The sequence below is a fragment of the Scomber scombrus genome, chromosome 3 (genome assembly GCF_963691925.1).
Source record: "Scomber scombrus chromosome 3, fScoSco1.1, whole genome shotgun sequence".
Classification (NCBI taxonomy): Eukaryota; Metazoa; Chordata; class Actinopteri; order Scombriformes; family Scombridae; genus Scomber; species Scomber scombrus.
Genome location: NC_084972.1, coordinates 3,887,323 through 3,901,828, shown reverse-complemented (window position 1 = coordinate 3,901,828; position 14,506 = coordinate 3,887,323). Strand labels below are relative to the sequence as shown.

The 14,506-nt window shown below is 41.4% G+C and overlaps 1 protein-coding gene across 1 annotated transcript; it reads right to left on the bottom strand.

Annotated features, from left to right (window-relative positions):
- Positions 1-395: 395 nt before the first annotated feature.
- Positions 396-14,496, bottom strand: cass4 (Cas scaffold protein family member 4). Its single transcript, XM_062415948.1, has 7 exons — positions 14,425-14,496; positions 4,954-5,376; positions 4,203-4,286; positions 3,958-4,074; positions 1,787-3,103; positions 1,567-1,650; positions 396-1,411 (listed from the first exon to the last, which is right to left on the bottom strand). The coding sequence occupies exons 1-7, from the start codon at positions 14,425-14,427 to the stop codon at positions 995-997; spliced, it is 2,445 nt and encodes an 814-aa protein (XP_062271932.1). The 5' UTR covers positions 14,428-14,496; the 3' UTR covers positions 396-994.
- Between the last annotated feature and the right edge of the window lie 10 nt (positions 14,497-14,506).

Genomic DNA, 14,506 nt, shown 5'->3' with positions numbered 1-14,506 from the left:
GCACTTCCATATGTTGGGGAAGTCACAAGAGACAGATTTGAAACAACAGATCTGAGATACCCTGACATTTAGTCCCCAAAACCAAGCTCCAAAAACACAAGAGCCTTAATGCGATGCACAAAGTACAGATTTTTTTAAACGCATGTACTTTACATCCTCATTTCAGACCACAGCCTTTTCTGTCATACATCTGTCATTTCATCTTCTACTGTCTCTAGAGGCCACATTATAAATATGTTTTCACAGTCAATGACTAGACCTATATGTTTAAATTCACCTTTATTTTTTCATTATTTTGCATAGGGAGAAGCCTAAATAAAGAACATTTCTACAGAGATCTCTACAGCTTTGTGCAGATGCTTAAAACAGACATGAACAAAACAACAAAAGGGCTTTAAGTTTTTAATTTTTATATCAATGAACATCCAACATGTGTTGTATTCAGTCTTTTATCCAGAAAAGCTTGGGAATGCATAACACATTTTTTAGAATATTTACATAGATATTCACAAAAGGTAGTCTGTGTCAAACTGCTACCCTGGAGAGTATACCTCTTACACAATAAAGTGATAAACTACATAAAACATTCACATAACACATAACAATATTCAGAAAGTATAAAATTGTTGTAAATTATATAAAATACATTTATTTATAGTTTATACTTAAATTGTATTTTTTTTTTTTAATTGCTTGAGTACAGTATTCTAAATGTGCAATTTATTTTGAAACTCCACTGTGTTGAAGTCTATTTAGTACAAATACATCTCCATATTTGAATCGTTCTGCTCGTCCCAGCTGCAACTTCTAACATTATTAACATTTAAACCAGCAACCGGATTCATTATAACAACATTCAGAAATGCAATGACCTTTTTGGCAAGTGAAGCTTGAAAGTAGTTGAATATGAAATTGATGAATAAGGAAACAGATGGTCTGATGAATAAACAAATGTCTTATGCTGTACAACTCAGTTTGCTTGAAATGTGCGCTCTCAGAGATCAAGCGATAACCGAAAGTGCTGTGCTCTTTGGGCCAGTTCCTTTGCAAAGTCTTGAGCTTCTTGCAGAGCTTGCCTATCTGGGAAGTGCAGTGCAGCCTTCTTGGTGGCCACAGCCAGCTGCTTCAGGAGAGCACACAGGTGGTTGCTTTTACACAGAAGGCTCTGGCTGGACGCTCCACGCTGGGCCTCCCTGCACAGTGTGTCCACCAGTCTCTGGCCAACCATGATCACCAGCTTACTTTGTGAGATGAATCTTTCAGGTGGCTGTTCTTCCTGAAGGCTGCTTACAAATCCCCCAATGGCCTTATGGAGAGCGCCAAAGTAAAGCCTGCAGTACTCCGTCTGGGAAACTGGTCGATGTTCTTCTGGGCCACCGCAAGACTCAGAGGAATGACGCTTGTTATCGGCCTGAGAAATAGAATAAAGACGGTGAAGAAGGCCATATATCATGCTTTCCTTATATCTTTCTGACTACAAGTAAAGTCTACTTTAAGGGAAAAAACAATTTTAGGATTTGTTACTTAAGTAGGAACAAGTACCCTGTGTTAACAGGAGATACTCACCTGTGCCTTGTTTGAGGAGGGGGTGACATTCTCTTTTGGTTCCTTCTGTACTTCTTTTTCTTGCTTTTCAATATCACTTTTTGTCTGAGGAAAAGTAAACAGCATAATCATTACATCACTAGTATACTTTGTATACCCTTAGTTAATAGCTCATTATTCATTTACCACAGTAACATACTGAATATGATTAATGATGATGAAGACAATTCAAAGCTTTCACCTGTAGCTCTACATAATCGTTGTCGTCCTCCACCATGTCCCCTCCTTGTTGATTCCCGTCTGGAATTCTCTTTGGGTCTTCCTGACCCGTGGCGTTAAGAGGCTCTGGATCTTTCTGAGGAGCTCTGAACAGAAGCTTGCCATTGGCATTGATGATGGACACCAGGCGCTTGACGTCCTCTGGCACAGTGCGGGCCACCATAACAAAGCGCTCCAGTTGGTCAGGTGTCTGCACCTGCCCAGGGTCCTGACATAGCGTGTTGAGGGGCCAGCCAGCCATGTTCAGAGCACTGACTGTTTGTTGTAGGATGACACCTGAGTCCTCCACAATGGACAGCTGTTTATAGAGTCTGGTCTGAAGGTTAGCATCAGTCAAACGTCGGGCATTGCCCTTTACGTCCAGGGCAAAGTTTAGAAAGCTTGTCACAGAACATGCAATCCCCTCTGCTGCTTCTTTGATCTGCTCTAGGTGTTTCTCCAGATGTTCTTTGGTCCTCCAGCGACTGCTTACGAACTCCATGAGCTTGGGTACAGTCCTGCAAATGGACTCCTGCAGGTCTAGAAGTCTGCGACAAGCCTCATCCTGGCTGAGTGTCACTTCTCGCAGAGGCTCAGGAGAAGACGAGCTCAAAGCCAGAGAGTCACAGGAGCTGGTGGAGGAGCTTGATGCTGTGCTGATTCTTTGACTGTCTCCTGCAGAGAGACGCTGGGTTCTGCCTCGCTCATTATTCTCCTCCACCAGCGACTCACCGATCCCTGGAAGGTCACGGAAAGTCGTACAGGACAGGAAGTTCCTCATCCTAAGCAGACGCACCCTTGTGAGTTCATGAGCATTGCTTGAGTCACCCCTGCACTCTAGAGGTATATGATCACCAAGGGGGTCACTGTGAACTCGGGAGGGCTGTTCCTCCTTGGGTGGAACAGCATATACTGACTCCTCTGTAGGCTTTTGAGTTGGGGGCTTGTCATAAATTGGGATCCTTGGCAGGACTTTGGGCGGACTTTGAATGTCAAAAGAACTGGGTTTTGGTATATCATAAAGTGAGGGAATTGGACTGCCTCTTTGAATTGGCCGAGCACTTGATGGAAGAGTGTCATAGAGCTGCATGCTGGCATTGCAGGTCACGGTGTCGTAAATGCCTTGGGGCGTACTTTTTTGTTTCTCCGAACTCACTGGAACATCGTAGATCCATTCAGACTTGCAGGGGTTAGGAAGGGTGCTGTATCCACTGACCATCATCTGTTGGGCCTCTGTGGCTGAAGGAATAGGGATATCATAGTTTGGGTCCTGATGCACAGGTGGCGGAACTGCATACACCTGTGCAAAAGACCAAAGTTGTCAATATAATTTATGTTTAGTGGAAAGTTTGTGTCTCAGTATGCTTCAAATAAAGTGCTTGTCAGATTCTCTTAGATCAGGAATGGAAACTATTCCATAAAGGGCCATATGGCTGCAGGTTTTCATTCTAACCAAGCCGCAGCACACCAGGCTTGAGTCATTTAATCAACTGATCTCAATCTTAAGAATGGTGATTGGTCGAATCATGTGCTCTTGATTGGTTGGAACAAAAACCTGCAAGCACACAGCTCTTTATGGAATAGTTTGAACATGCATGGAAGTCAGAATTTGGGGGATTTTGTCCAGCAATTTTTGTAACTTTACCAATAATTGATGTGTGCAAAGGTGTTAAAGCAGTTTGGCATTTGAGCTTCTCTCTAAAGCTCTCTTTACATTCTTTAATGAGAATGATAGAAGATAGAAGACTTCTATCTTCTATCATTTTTCATGTCTACAACCTAGTGCAACACCATGAATGCCTTTGAGCAGAGACTGTCCCAAAGTGAGCAACATTGTCTCCACAACTACCAACATGATTAATTGCATTAAGGCTACAAGGAATGCAAGTTCTTGGAGAAAGATCAGGGAGGTAGTGTGATGCAGCAAGGAGGAGGCAATGATGCCAGGCTTCACCACACGATTGAGTATGTGTTGAGTATAAACACTTTTATGTGGTTGGGTAACACATATGAACTAATTCATTCCAAGCATGCTGAACAGTAAACAGAGGTGAAGGATAGGATTCAAAAATGTTGAAAGAAAGACTGCATTTTAAAGTGAGCACATCATAAGCTCCTTGCTTCATCTATCCCCCCAAAAAATGTGATACTTACATAAGAGTCTCCTGGATCGCTACACCTAAAATTCCCGGGAGAATCAAATCTCTTCTCCAGCTCCGAAAATGGAATCAGTGAGTGTTTTCGGCCTGTATGCCTTGGAGTTGTTGATGCCTGAAATGAGAATATTGCAATAACAGTGAAGATGTTTGCCACAGACCAATACTCTCTCAAGTAGAAGTTTATCTACAAATAATATCCACTTTTGGTTTGTTTTGTAGTGTATATTTGCAGAAGCTCACATTGAAAAGAGAGGCTCTTCTTGCTTGGCTTGGTACATCATAAACATCCCCTTTAGGACTGGACGCTGTGCTGAGGAGTGAAGGCTGTAAACAACAGACAGGCTGTAATATTGGTTTTGACTGGCATCACTTGCACTGCTTTGATCAAAGCTGCATCTACCCCAGTGACCTCTTCCTCAACACATTTATGGGGACAGTGTTTGCTCAGAAGTTGTTGAGAGCTCTGGAGAACCCCATTATGCATGCACTTTGCCAATTAACGCAACTCTGTAATAGAAACCATGCTGCTCATTGAATGTTAGGTGGCTACTGCAGAGGGGAGAGAGACTCCCCTGGAGCAGGAGAGGAAATGGTGAACATGTGGGTATATTTCTCCCAAACTTCTGCCGCACAAGCACCCGTACAGACACTTCTGTCTTTCTGGGGTCCATGGCGGCATGAGCTGCTGTTTGCAGTTAAAATTGTCTGAAGTCTGTGTCTGTTTGTCTTTTACAGGCCCATAAAGACCCCAGCACTGCATGCCTGTCCCCATAGAGAGGCCCCTGGTCCCCATCTGTAAGCTCTTTTGCCAGCAGGGGTTTCACAGCCTTGCATTTCTGCAACAGTCTACCTCTCTAATCATGAGAGTTAACACTTCCCAAGGAAGAGGACCAAATTTGACCTCAGAACACCAGACAGACTGACATCTACATTCAGGTTTTTGCTCTTACATAAATACAGAATCATACATGGAGAAAAAAACAATATGTACCTTGTTTCCCTCAGGTCCTTCTGTGCTGTGCCATATAGCTGAGGGGATTGGGCTTTTTGAAGCTGGTGAAGGAGTAGACGGGACCTTGTAGATCATGTCCATACGTTCATAAGCAGGGCTGCTGGAGGGTCGGGGGACACTCGGGATCTGGTAGATATTCTGCACATTGTCATCACCTTTAGCATCAGTTAATTTGTGTTTTTCTGTGACGTAGCTTAAGGAGCCTGCAGTGGTAACAGTTTGTGGTAAGAGCTGTAGTCTGTTTGCAGGGGCCAGGCCTTGCCGCCCATACAAAGAGCACATCCACCATCCGCTGGTGCCAGCCACATTTTGATGCATCACCGTGACGATATCTCCCTTCCTGAAGGCCAGCTCATCTGCACACTCTGAAGTGTTGTCATACAGGGCCTTCGCAAGTTTATTCTGAAACAAGAACAGAGAAAATGGAAAGAAAGATTAGCAGCTAAAAAAGTGACCTGGTAGGTTCAGATACAAGACGAATGTTTTTAATTGTATTTTTAAAAATATGGGATAACATCTACTCCACAGGTCCTGAGTGTCATGTTTTTCTAAATATGGCAATGTCTCTTTTTTGCTGCTGTAGGCCTGATGACATTTCCTCTTGCATAATGTTATTTCAAGTTGCAAGATGCAGTTGTCATCAGATTCACAATGGAAACTGTGGAAAAGTAATTTTATAAATTAGAATAAGCACAGCTGGCTGTGAGAAAGTCTTCTTCTTCTCATAATTGTCAGACTGATTATGAAACAAAAAAACTAATTATAGCTGTTTCATGTTTTGAATGACATCTTCTCTTCTCTGTATTTTCACTTCTTATTTGTGCGCCCTACAGAGAGATAAATGAAAAACAAGTTTCTTAAATGCTTCCCTTTGCAGTCTTGCGAGTCTTCTATCTCACCACTCCAAAAATACTTTATATTAAATACATATTTTACATCTTATTTGTACTCTGCCTTTTAGGTATGCTTTTTATTCATGGGTACATGTATCACTGTGAAGTCTCCTACCATATGTTGAGACATTCTCCACCATCAAAAATCATGCAGCCCAAATACCCTGTTCTTCTCTTTTTGTAACAAACCTTTTATCAGATTGAGCTACATACAGTGACCACTAACATACGAAAGATATCTTTACTTCTCTATCAACCTCTTTGGTGCGGTGGCTCTTTTTGTGTAGGCTGTCATTTTGAGAAACAAGCTGTGAATAATGAAACATGCCACTTAACCAAAACCACTTGGCAGAGGTGGATATACAAAGCGGCAGCTTGTGGTTTGACTCACTGTGCAGCTACACAGAGAAAAAGGGGTCCACACACTGAGCTCATCATGACACCTCTTCAGTTCATGTGAGAAACATGTTCACATCAATTAAATATAACTATGCTTTAAGTGTTATGATGTTATCTTGATGTTGACCCAGGTAAGTTGCAGGTCAGTGTAAAATGTTTTAATGAATTTTCTCCTTACAAATGTACGACAATGTTTTCACTGAAGAGGTTAGGCTCTTACACTGCACTGCATTGCACTGGTCTCCCTCTGGTTAAGTCATTGCTAACTCATGCTGTGCAGCCAAACATCATTCAAGCCCACACAACACTGTTAGGTTGGCTTTTGGATTAAATGTGTATAATGCAATAGAATATTTCCACAGGATGGAATGATACATCCATTAAAGGGTTTGTATATTTCACTAAACATCATACAGCTTCAACAAAGAGAGGACGTATAGCATGTGATACTGTCAGAGTGGGATATGATGATTTTTTTCAATGTTTATCTATATGGTCCCTCTTAAATAAACTAAAAAAATGAATGAAATGAGTGTCCTCTGGTCAGTCTGTCCACTACTTTGGTCTACACTGAAATATCTGGAGATCTACAAGATTGCATGGCAAAAAACTAGATAGTTTCAATCTTCCTAGATGATACATCTTAGTGACTTCATGACTGTACAGACAGATATGTTTCCCACAGGTTTAATTGTAATAACCTTCGTGATCCTACTACTTCAATCTATCCAATACTTTGGTTTATGAGGAAATACCTGCAAAGCTAATGACATTCCCCTCAGCCTCAGCTTTACATTGTGTTTAGTGATAATTAGCAAATTTAGACTGATGCACAATACCATGTCTTGATCCAACTCATATCCGTAATGGAAGAAGTATCTTTTACTTTAATCCTCTAAAATTAGTAATACCAATAATGTAGAGAAACTCGATTACAAGTAAAAGTCCTGCATTTAGATGTATTGTGAGCAAAATGTATTTAAAATGTTAATCTGCAAGGTAGCTAGTAACAATAACTGTCAATGAATGTAGTGTATAAACATTTCCCTTGCAAACGTAGTAGATTACAAGTATACAGAAGCATAAAATGGAAATATTTGTCTATACTATAAGTGCCTCAAATTGTACTTAAAGGTGCAGTTTGTGAAAACACGAGAAAGGTGTTTGGTTTGTCCATTCTGGGCTACTGTAGAAACATGGGGGTGCAACATGGCAGCGTCTATGGAAGAGGACCCGCTCCCTATGCAGATATAAAGGGCTCATTCTAGTTTCAGGTGATAATACACTAATTAAAACTTACCTGTGTAAATTATATTACATTTCTGCCAAGTCCGTTCCTTTAGAGGCCACAAAATTGTATACACTACACCTTTAAAATTCTACACACTGCACCTTTAAAATTCTACACACTGCACCTTTAAAATTCTACACACTGCACCTTTAAGTTTGAGAGTAAAAGAACTTGGTTACTTTCCACCTCTGACAGAGATCCAAGATGCAAGTGCAACAAACTATAGGGAGTATGGTATAGACTGACCCTCAACAAAACAAACATACCCCCCACCCATACATCACCCCCTACACACACACCACCCTCAGCTGATAAGTGTGTGTGTATGCATGTGTGTGTGTTGGGGGGGGGGGGGGGTTCTGTTGGCTCTGCCTCTCTCTGACGGTGAATCCTCTACAACAAAGAACCCTTTCACCATCAGAGCCCAACACGCTCAGCACCTGTTGAGATGCAGGCCTGTCAGCCCTGTGGAGCACACTGACTGCAGCAGACCGTGTGCACCCCCCCCCCCCCCCCCCCCCCCCCCCCCCCCCCCCCCCCCCACACACACACACACACACACACACACACACACACACACACACACACACGCAGACCAAGCCTCAGCAAACTCCCTGCCTAATCCTCTGGGTCATGCAACAGACATGCAAGTAAAATAAGTAGGGTCAGATGACAGTCAGTGATCATACCATCCAAGAAATATGTTGTTGTACTTTCTCCTTGCACACATCAGTGTTCACCAAACTAACTCCATCGTGACTACTCACCCTGTTCTGTGTCACACTCATGATGTATTTCAATCACTGAGGTCATGATAAAATCTGGATGAATGTATGTATGTATATATATTACTAATGCAGAGTTTCAGTGTCTGTTTCTGCAGTGGGCTGCGAATGCCAGTAAAGCCAAAGCCTGTGTGTGACCCAATTATTGGTGCCACGCTCGTATACTCATTGTTCTCAAACCACAGTTCAAACCACTATCTGAAACTATCAGAATTAAGGTCACTTGTTCTGGGCAGAAGCCCCCGCTTCCTCTCGTGCAGTGTTTGTTCATGCCCTTGTTTTTGGTGTCTGACCAGTACAGTAACAGAGTCAGATTCAGCTGTGACTCTTTTGGATTCCTGCACACGCCTGCTTGTGCAGATCAGCCCCTCTGACAGCTGGCTTCAGCACTTTAACTGCACAGCTGTCTCTGCCTCTCCCTCGCCTCTCCCCGTCTCTCCGCCGCTCCATCCTGTTCACAAATTAGCATCGGCCCTTCCAGACGCAACCCAAGGAAAGCTTTTTAAACTCCCGGCAGAGGAGCTTCTGTTTAGGCAAGTAAGACACGTCAGAGCAAACTGAGATATTCCACACCGTCAGAGCAACTTCAAATCAGTACAGAGCAGCATGCAGATTACTGATTGAGCTATTTAATGATTGTTTTAAAAACTGAGTCTATAAAATATCAGGAAATTGTGATAAAGGTGCTTTTATAACTTCCCAGAGTGCAAGGAGACATCTTCAAATTAGTCCAAACCCACAAAGTATTCTAGATAGTATAGATAGATAGATAGATAGATAGATAGATAGATAGATAGATAGATAGATAGATAGATAGATAGATAGATAGATAGATAGATAGATAGATAGATAGATAGATAGATAGATAGATAGATAGATAGATAGATAGATAGATAGATAGATAGATAGATAGATAGATAGATTCAAGAGGGCCACTGGAGTAGGAACCAGTCCAGGAAGTGGTTCCCAGTGTGGGAACGACACCCTCATGGTTCACTCTGACCTTTTGCCCTTTGACAGTCTGGGCACGACCCCGAGGTCAGGTCAGCACCTCGTCCATTATACATTCAGACACAAGCCAGGCCCTGCCGACACCCATGGTGGTGCTGAACAAATCTGTCACTGGCTGGACTGAGAGTTCACTAAAATTTAGAAAAATGTTAATTTTCCCAGACAGAACGGCGGGAGCAGGCTGATCGTGATGAGGCAGAGCACATAGCTGAGATAGCTTCTTTACTTAAATGTGGACAGGAAATCAGCCTGTAAATATGACATATTAGACTTTCCCACAGTATGTTTGATACAAAAATGAGGGCAGGGGGGAGTCGAGTAGGAGAGACAGGGACAGACAGACAGAAGAGGGCAGAGGGAACTGGAATGAAAGGGAGAGAAAGAGAGAGAGAAGTTTGATATCCTGGTAAATCATCTTCTGACACGTCGGGAATTTGCTCCTGGTCTATCAATTTTATCATCTTAAATGATCCTCAGATGTGCTTCGTGGAAAATCACCTTCGTCAATCCTCTGTCCAACCCAAACAAATCCAAGAAGCGGCTGAGGAGACTAATTCAGGCTCTGTGGCAGTGACATTGACTTGCTACAGCTGCCCTGGTATTTCCTGTATGGGAACTGGTGAGAACTATGTCAAAATCTCATCTATAAACACACAACTGATAAAAACATCCTCCAACTTCTCATTGCACAATCAACCAATCTATAAAGAGAGAAACAGTGAATAGACTTCATATCTCTCAGAACTAAACAAAAATAACCTTTAACTGATAAAATGTTCACACGATTATTGTTTTGGTTTTCAGAGGTGCAGATCTCAGGATGTGCTTTGCATATTAACTTGGAGAGGAAGTGAATATGTGGCACGGAGGAGATGAAGTAGAGTACTTTTAATAGCACAAAGGACAGCTTGAGTTTTAAAAGGAAGCTGCTATGATCTGTTTTTAATCAGCTAGTCAAAATGACTGAAGCCTTAAAGTGAAAAATATCCAACTTTCGAAAGACGAAATAACAAAATTGACCTGTTACAAATAAAAAAGTTGGATTCATAAGAAAAACAAGACACTGTGCTCAATGTGTTCAGCCTCAGTCAGCCTGCTACCACCAACTAGTATACTGTTGTCTTCCCATCACGGCCGTAGCTACCATTGAGGACACCGAGGTCATGTCCTCTGTATTTTTTTGTTGAAGTTTCGTTTAATTGTGAAGTGAAAATAGCCGACGAGACAATTATCCTTGCATCAACGGACCGTCATGTGACACGTACTTGAAGATTCCCCTGCCATGTCAAAACGAAAGTATCCGGCTATAACCAGCGATGGAGTGAAGCCTTGAAATCGCCAGAAATATGTTCTCTACATTTGTGAATTGGACTTGACCCGATTTTGCAAACTGTTCATTCATTGGACGAGCCCTTTTCTCCCTTTCCCAGCAGGCCGTGCATCATTCCACATTTTAAGACCAAACAAAGAAAATAATATATTGCAGTTATAATTTTTAAATATACGACCATGGAAGTTGTAGAATACTGAAATAGGAGTTGATTTAAGTTGCACAATTGGAAATGATCAGAAAGAACTGGACCACAAGAGTGACCATGACTGAGAAATGCACGGCAAGAAAGCAGTATGAATACATCATGGATTAAACCAAACAGTCATATAAATTGTGGTCTTATTTTTGACCTCGGTATTTGAAAAATCCTGGCTACGGCCTTGCTTCCCATCAAATATGCCACTTTTGTTGTTTTGTTTATAAAGCATAAACTGTTAGACCATTTTAGCCAACTTCATTCCAACTTATCACTGCAGGTTTTACACACATTGTTTGTAAATTATGGTCATTAGGCCTCATTTAAATGAAACTATACCTCATTTTTGAGTTATTGTCCTAATGGGGCAAAATTGACCTGGTTTGGTTTGACTGTTTATAAACCATAACATGTGTTAGAGCTTTGGAGCCAACTTATTACTGCAGGCTTTACACATATTTTTGGAAATGATGGTCAACAAACCTCATTTTTCAGTTGTTCAGGACGACAGGACGGTTAAGATGGCTATTGTTTATCTCTCATTTTACTGAATGTTTAACTGTAGACGGGCTATTGTTACACTACATTAAATCCTCCTGTTATCTTTAGGTCAACTTTTAATTTTTTGTTTCAATTGATAATTTATTCCTTATGTTTTATAAACAGTCAAACCACACTGGGTCAATTATGACGTGTAGACAACAGAAGGGTCAACATGTGAGATATACAGTCTGAAGAGTCAAGAAGTTGTTGTTTTTATTTCAACTGGAGCTGTATAACACTTCTTAATGAGTCACATAGCACGATTTAGGCTTCAGAGTTCACTGGTATTAATTAATTGTGCAAATTAAAACAAAAGTGTATCTCGTCAGCAGATTTTTAAACAGACAGCGTGTGAAATGTAAAGTGCTGGTTCAGCCGGCTACTCGCTGACCCAGCAGAAACACTATAAGATGCATTTCAGTGAGTAGTGAACTGTTTCCAGAGGTGTAGCAGTAACAGTGGATGACAGACAGACAGAGACAGAGACACAATGTGAGGAGCAGCAGATAACAGGCAGGCTGCAGCCTCACTGCTCTATGACAGGAACTTATCTCACTGCTCACACTCTGGATTTATTTATATTCTCACTTCCTCAGTCTCATCTTCTGCATTTTCTCAGCCCTCACTGTGTGGTCATTGGGTGGTTTTCAGTGTTGTTTCAAGGAATCTTTTTCCCAAGAGAGTGAAATACTACATTAAATATTTAAATGGTTAATTGGATTAGTTATTTTGTGACATTTTTTCACCATTATCCATGTTTTAATCAGCGGAGCCCTGTTTTTGTTTTTCAGGCTCCAATAGCGTTATCACATGACCACACATGTATGCACACACACACACACGCAGGTGACACAACACACTTTTCCTGCTGACAGTTTCACGTCATTCACCAACCGCAATAATCCGCAAAGATGTTTCGCAAAGAGACAGAAGTCAGTGAAGAGACGTGATGACGATGTTGTGACAGATGACAAGACGACTGAGCAAGACTGTGAGAAAGACGACCAGTAAAGGTTCGTAAGTGGACGTTGTGTTAAAGTTTGGTTTTGTTTTTTGTTTTTTTACACAATTTCAATGTCAATTTTCATGCTTATAAAACCAAAATGATTAGCTGAAAGATGCTAAAAAGCTCAACTTAGCAGAATTGGGTAATTATTCTTGACTATAAGCGACACCGTCAATTACACGAACATATTTGAAGCAGACTGATAAGAACATCAGCTGAAGCAAACCTCACACACTCATTTTCTAAATGAGCATTCAGAGAGTCGGTTTTGGAAAGCCTCGCTGCTGTTTGCAAGCTATTATTATTTAATATTTATTTATTCATTTACTTTACAAAATGCTTGCTCAGCTCTGTTGACTGCATTCATTTTGTTTTCTTAAAAAAAAAAAGAAGAAGAGTGGGTTCAGGAGCCTGTTGCCTACTTGGAACACATCCTCAAAATATTTGGCTGACAGGATGAATGATGAGGGCCTCTCATATCTGAGGCAGATAAATGATCCTCAGCCGTTAAGCACATAAACAGTGACAGGATAAACATAAAGGGCCGAATGATGAATTCAACCAAATATATATAAAAAAACAAAAAACATATTCCAGCCCCTTCGAGCAGGATGTGAGGAAGATGCTGCCACTTTTCCATGCCGGCCTCCTGCTGAGCGCGGCTCTCATGACCGTCTACTGATGACAAAAGCAGACACAACAGCAACGCAGTACACGAGGCGTCCCAAAATAGCAAATCCACGGACAAAAAAAGAAATAAATTCCAGTGCGAAACATATAGAACGGAAGTGAGATTGCTTAAACCAGTTAGTCATCGACCCAACTGCTCTTTTCTTTCTTTCTTTTTTTTTTTGGAAGACGGGATGAATAAGATGAGAGCAGCCTCATAACTGCTTCACATGGGAAAATGTCAAGATGATGCATATCCTCTCCCTCAATGCGTGTGTTTGTGTGTGTGTGTGTGTGTGTGTGTGTGTGTGTGTGTGTGTGTGTGTGTGTGTGTGTGTGTGTGTGTGTGTGTGTGTGTGTGTGTGTGTGTGCTGCAGATAGGACTTGTGCAGATTATGCTTTACTATAAACATTAATCATAGTGAGGCTTCTAAAACATTTTTCCATGAAAACTACCCCCCCCCCCCCTTCCCCACTTCCCCTAAACCAAATGCTTGCCTCTAATCTCACAGAAAAATTCACTATGTTCTAACTTGACATTCTGTCATGCTCTTATTGTGAAAACTTCTCTCCATCTGCTCTTGCATTTCCATACATTTCCAAACATGTATAACCAAACTCTGACTTTTAAAGAAAGAGAAATAATACAGCTGCACACACACACACATTAAGAAACAAAGTGTGGCAGCAGCTCTTCCAGCTGTTACAGAGTTGAAAGTACAAATGTGAGGAGAATATGAGGGAAGGCAACCAGCCGCAAAATGTTCAGTCAGCAGATCCCTCAAACACACACGCACACACACACACACACACACACACACACACACACACACACACACACACACACACACACAGATCAGCTGTGTTTAAATGTTACGATGCTTGAATCACACATGTGGTGCATTTAAAACACAACACAACTAAAGATATTAAGCACACATCTGTCTGTTAACTCCTAAATGATGCGTTTGTGTGCAGGCTGACTTCTTGATCATATGTGTGTGTGTGTGTGTGTGTGTGTGTGTGTGTTAATGAGGCTCATAAAGTTTCACTCTCAGCCCTCTCAGGTTACAGCCTACAGTAGAGCAGGTCAGAAGGGTCTGTCTGTGTGTGTGTGTTAGAAAATAGGTGGTAGCTGACACCGCAAAGTTAAAGTGAAATCCCAGCAGGTGGTCTGCAGAGGAATTCCACCGGATGAGCAACAGGAGACAAAACACATCACTGCATGTGTGCAAAACTGAGCTGATGAATGATTTTAAAGCTTAAATGAAGTGAGTTAGAATGAAAGTAAATGTGATATTAAAGTCAGAGTAGCTGCACTCACCATGTTTTATGTTGTTTTTTAAAAAGTTGTCTTCAGGGTCTTCACACACACACAGAGAGTAAAGTAAGTCCGTTTGCAGAGG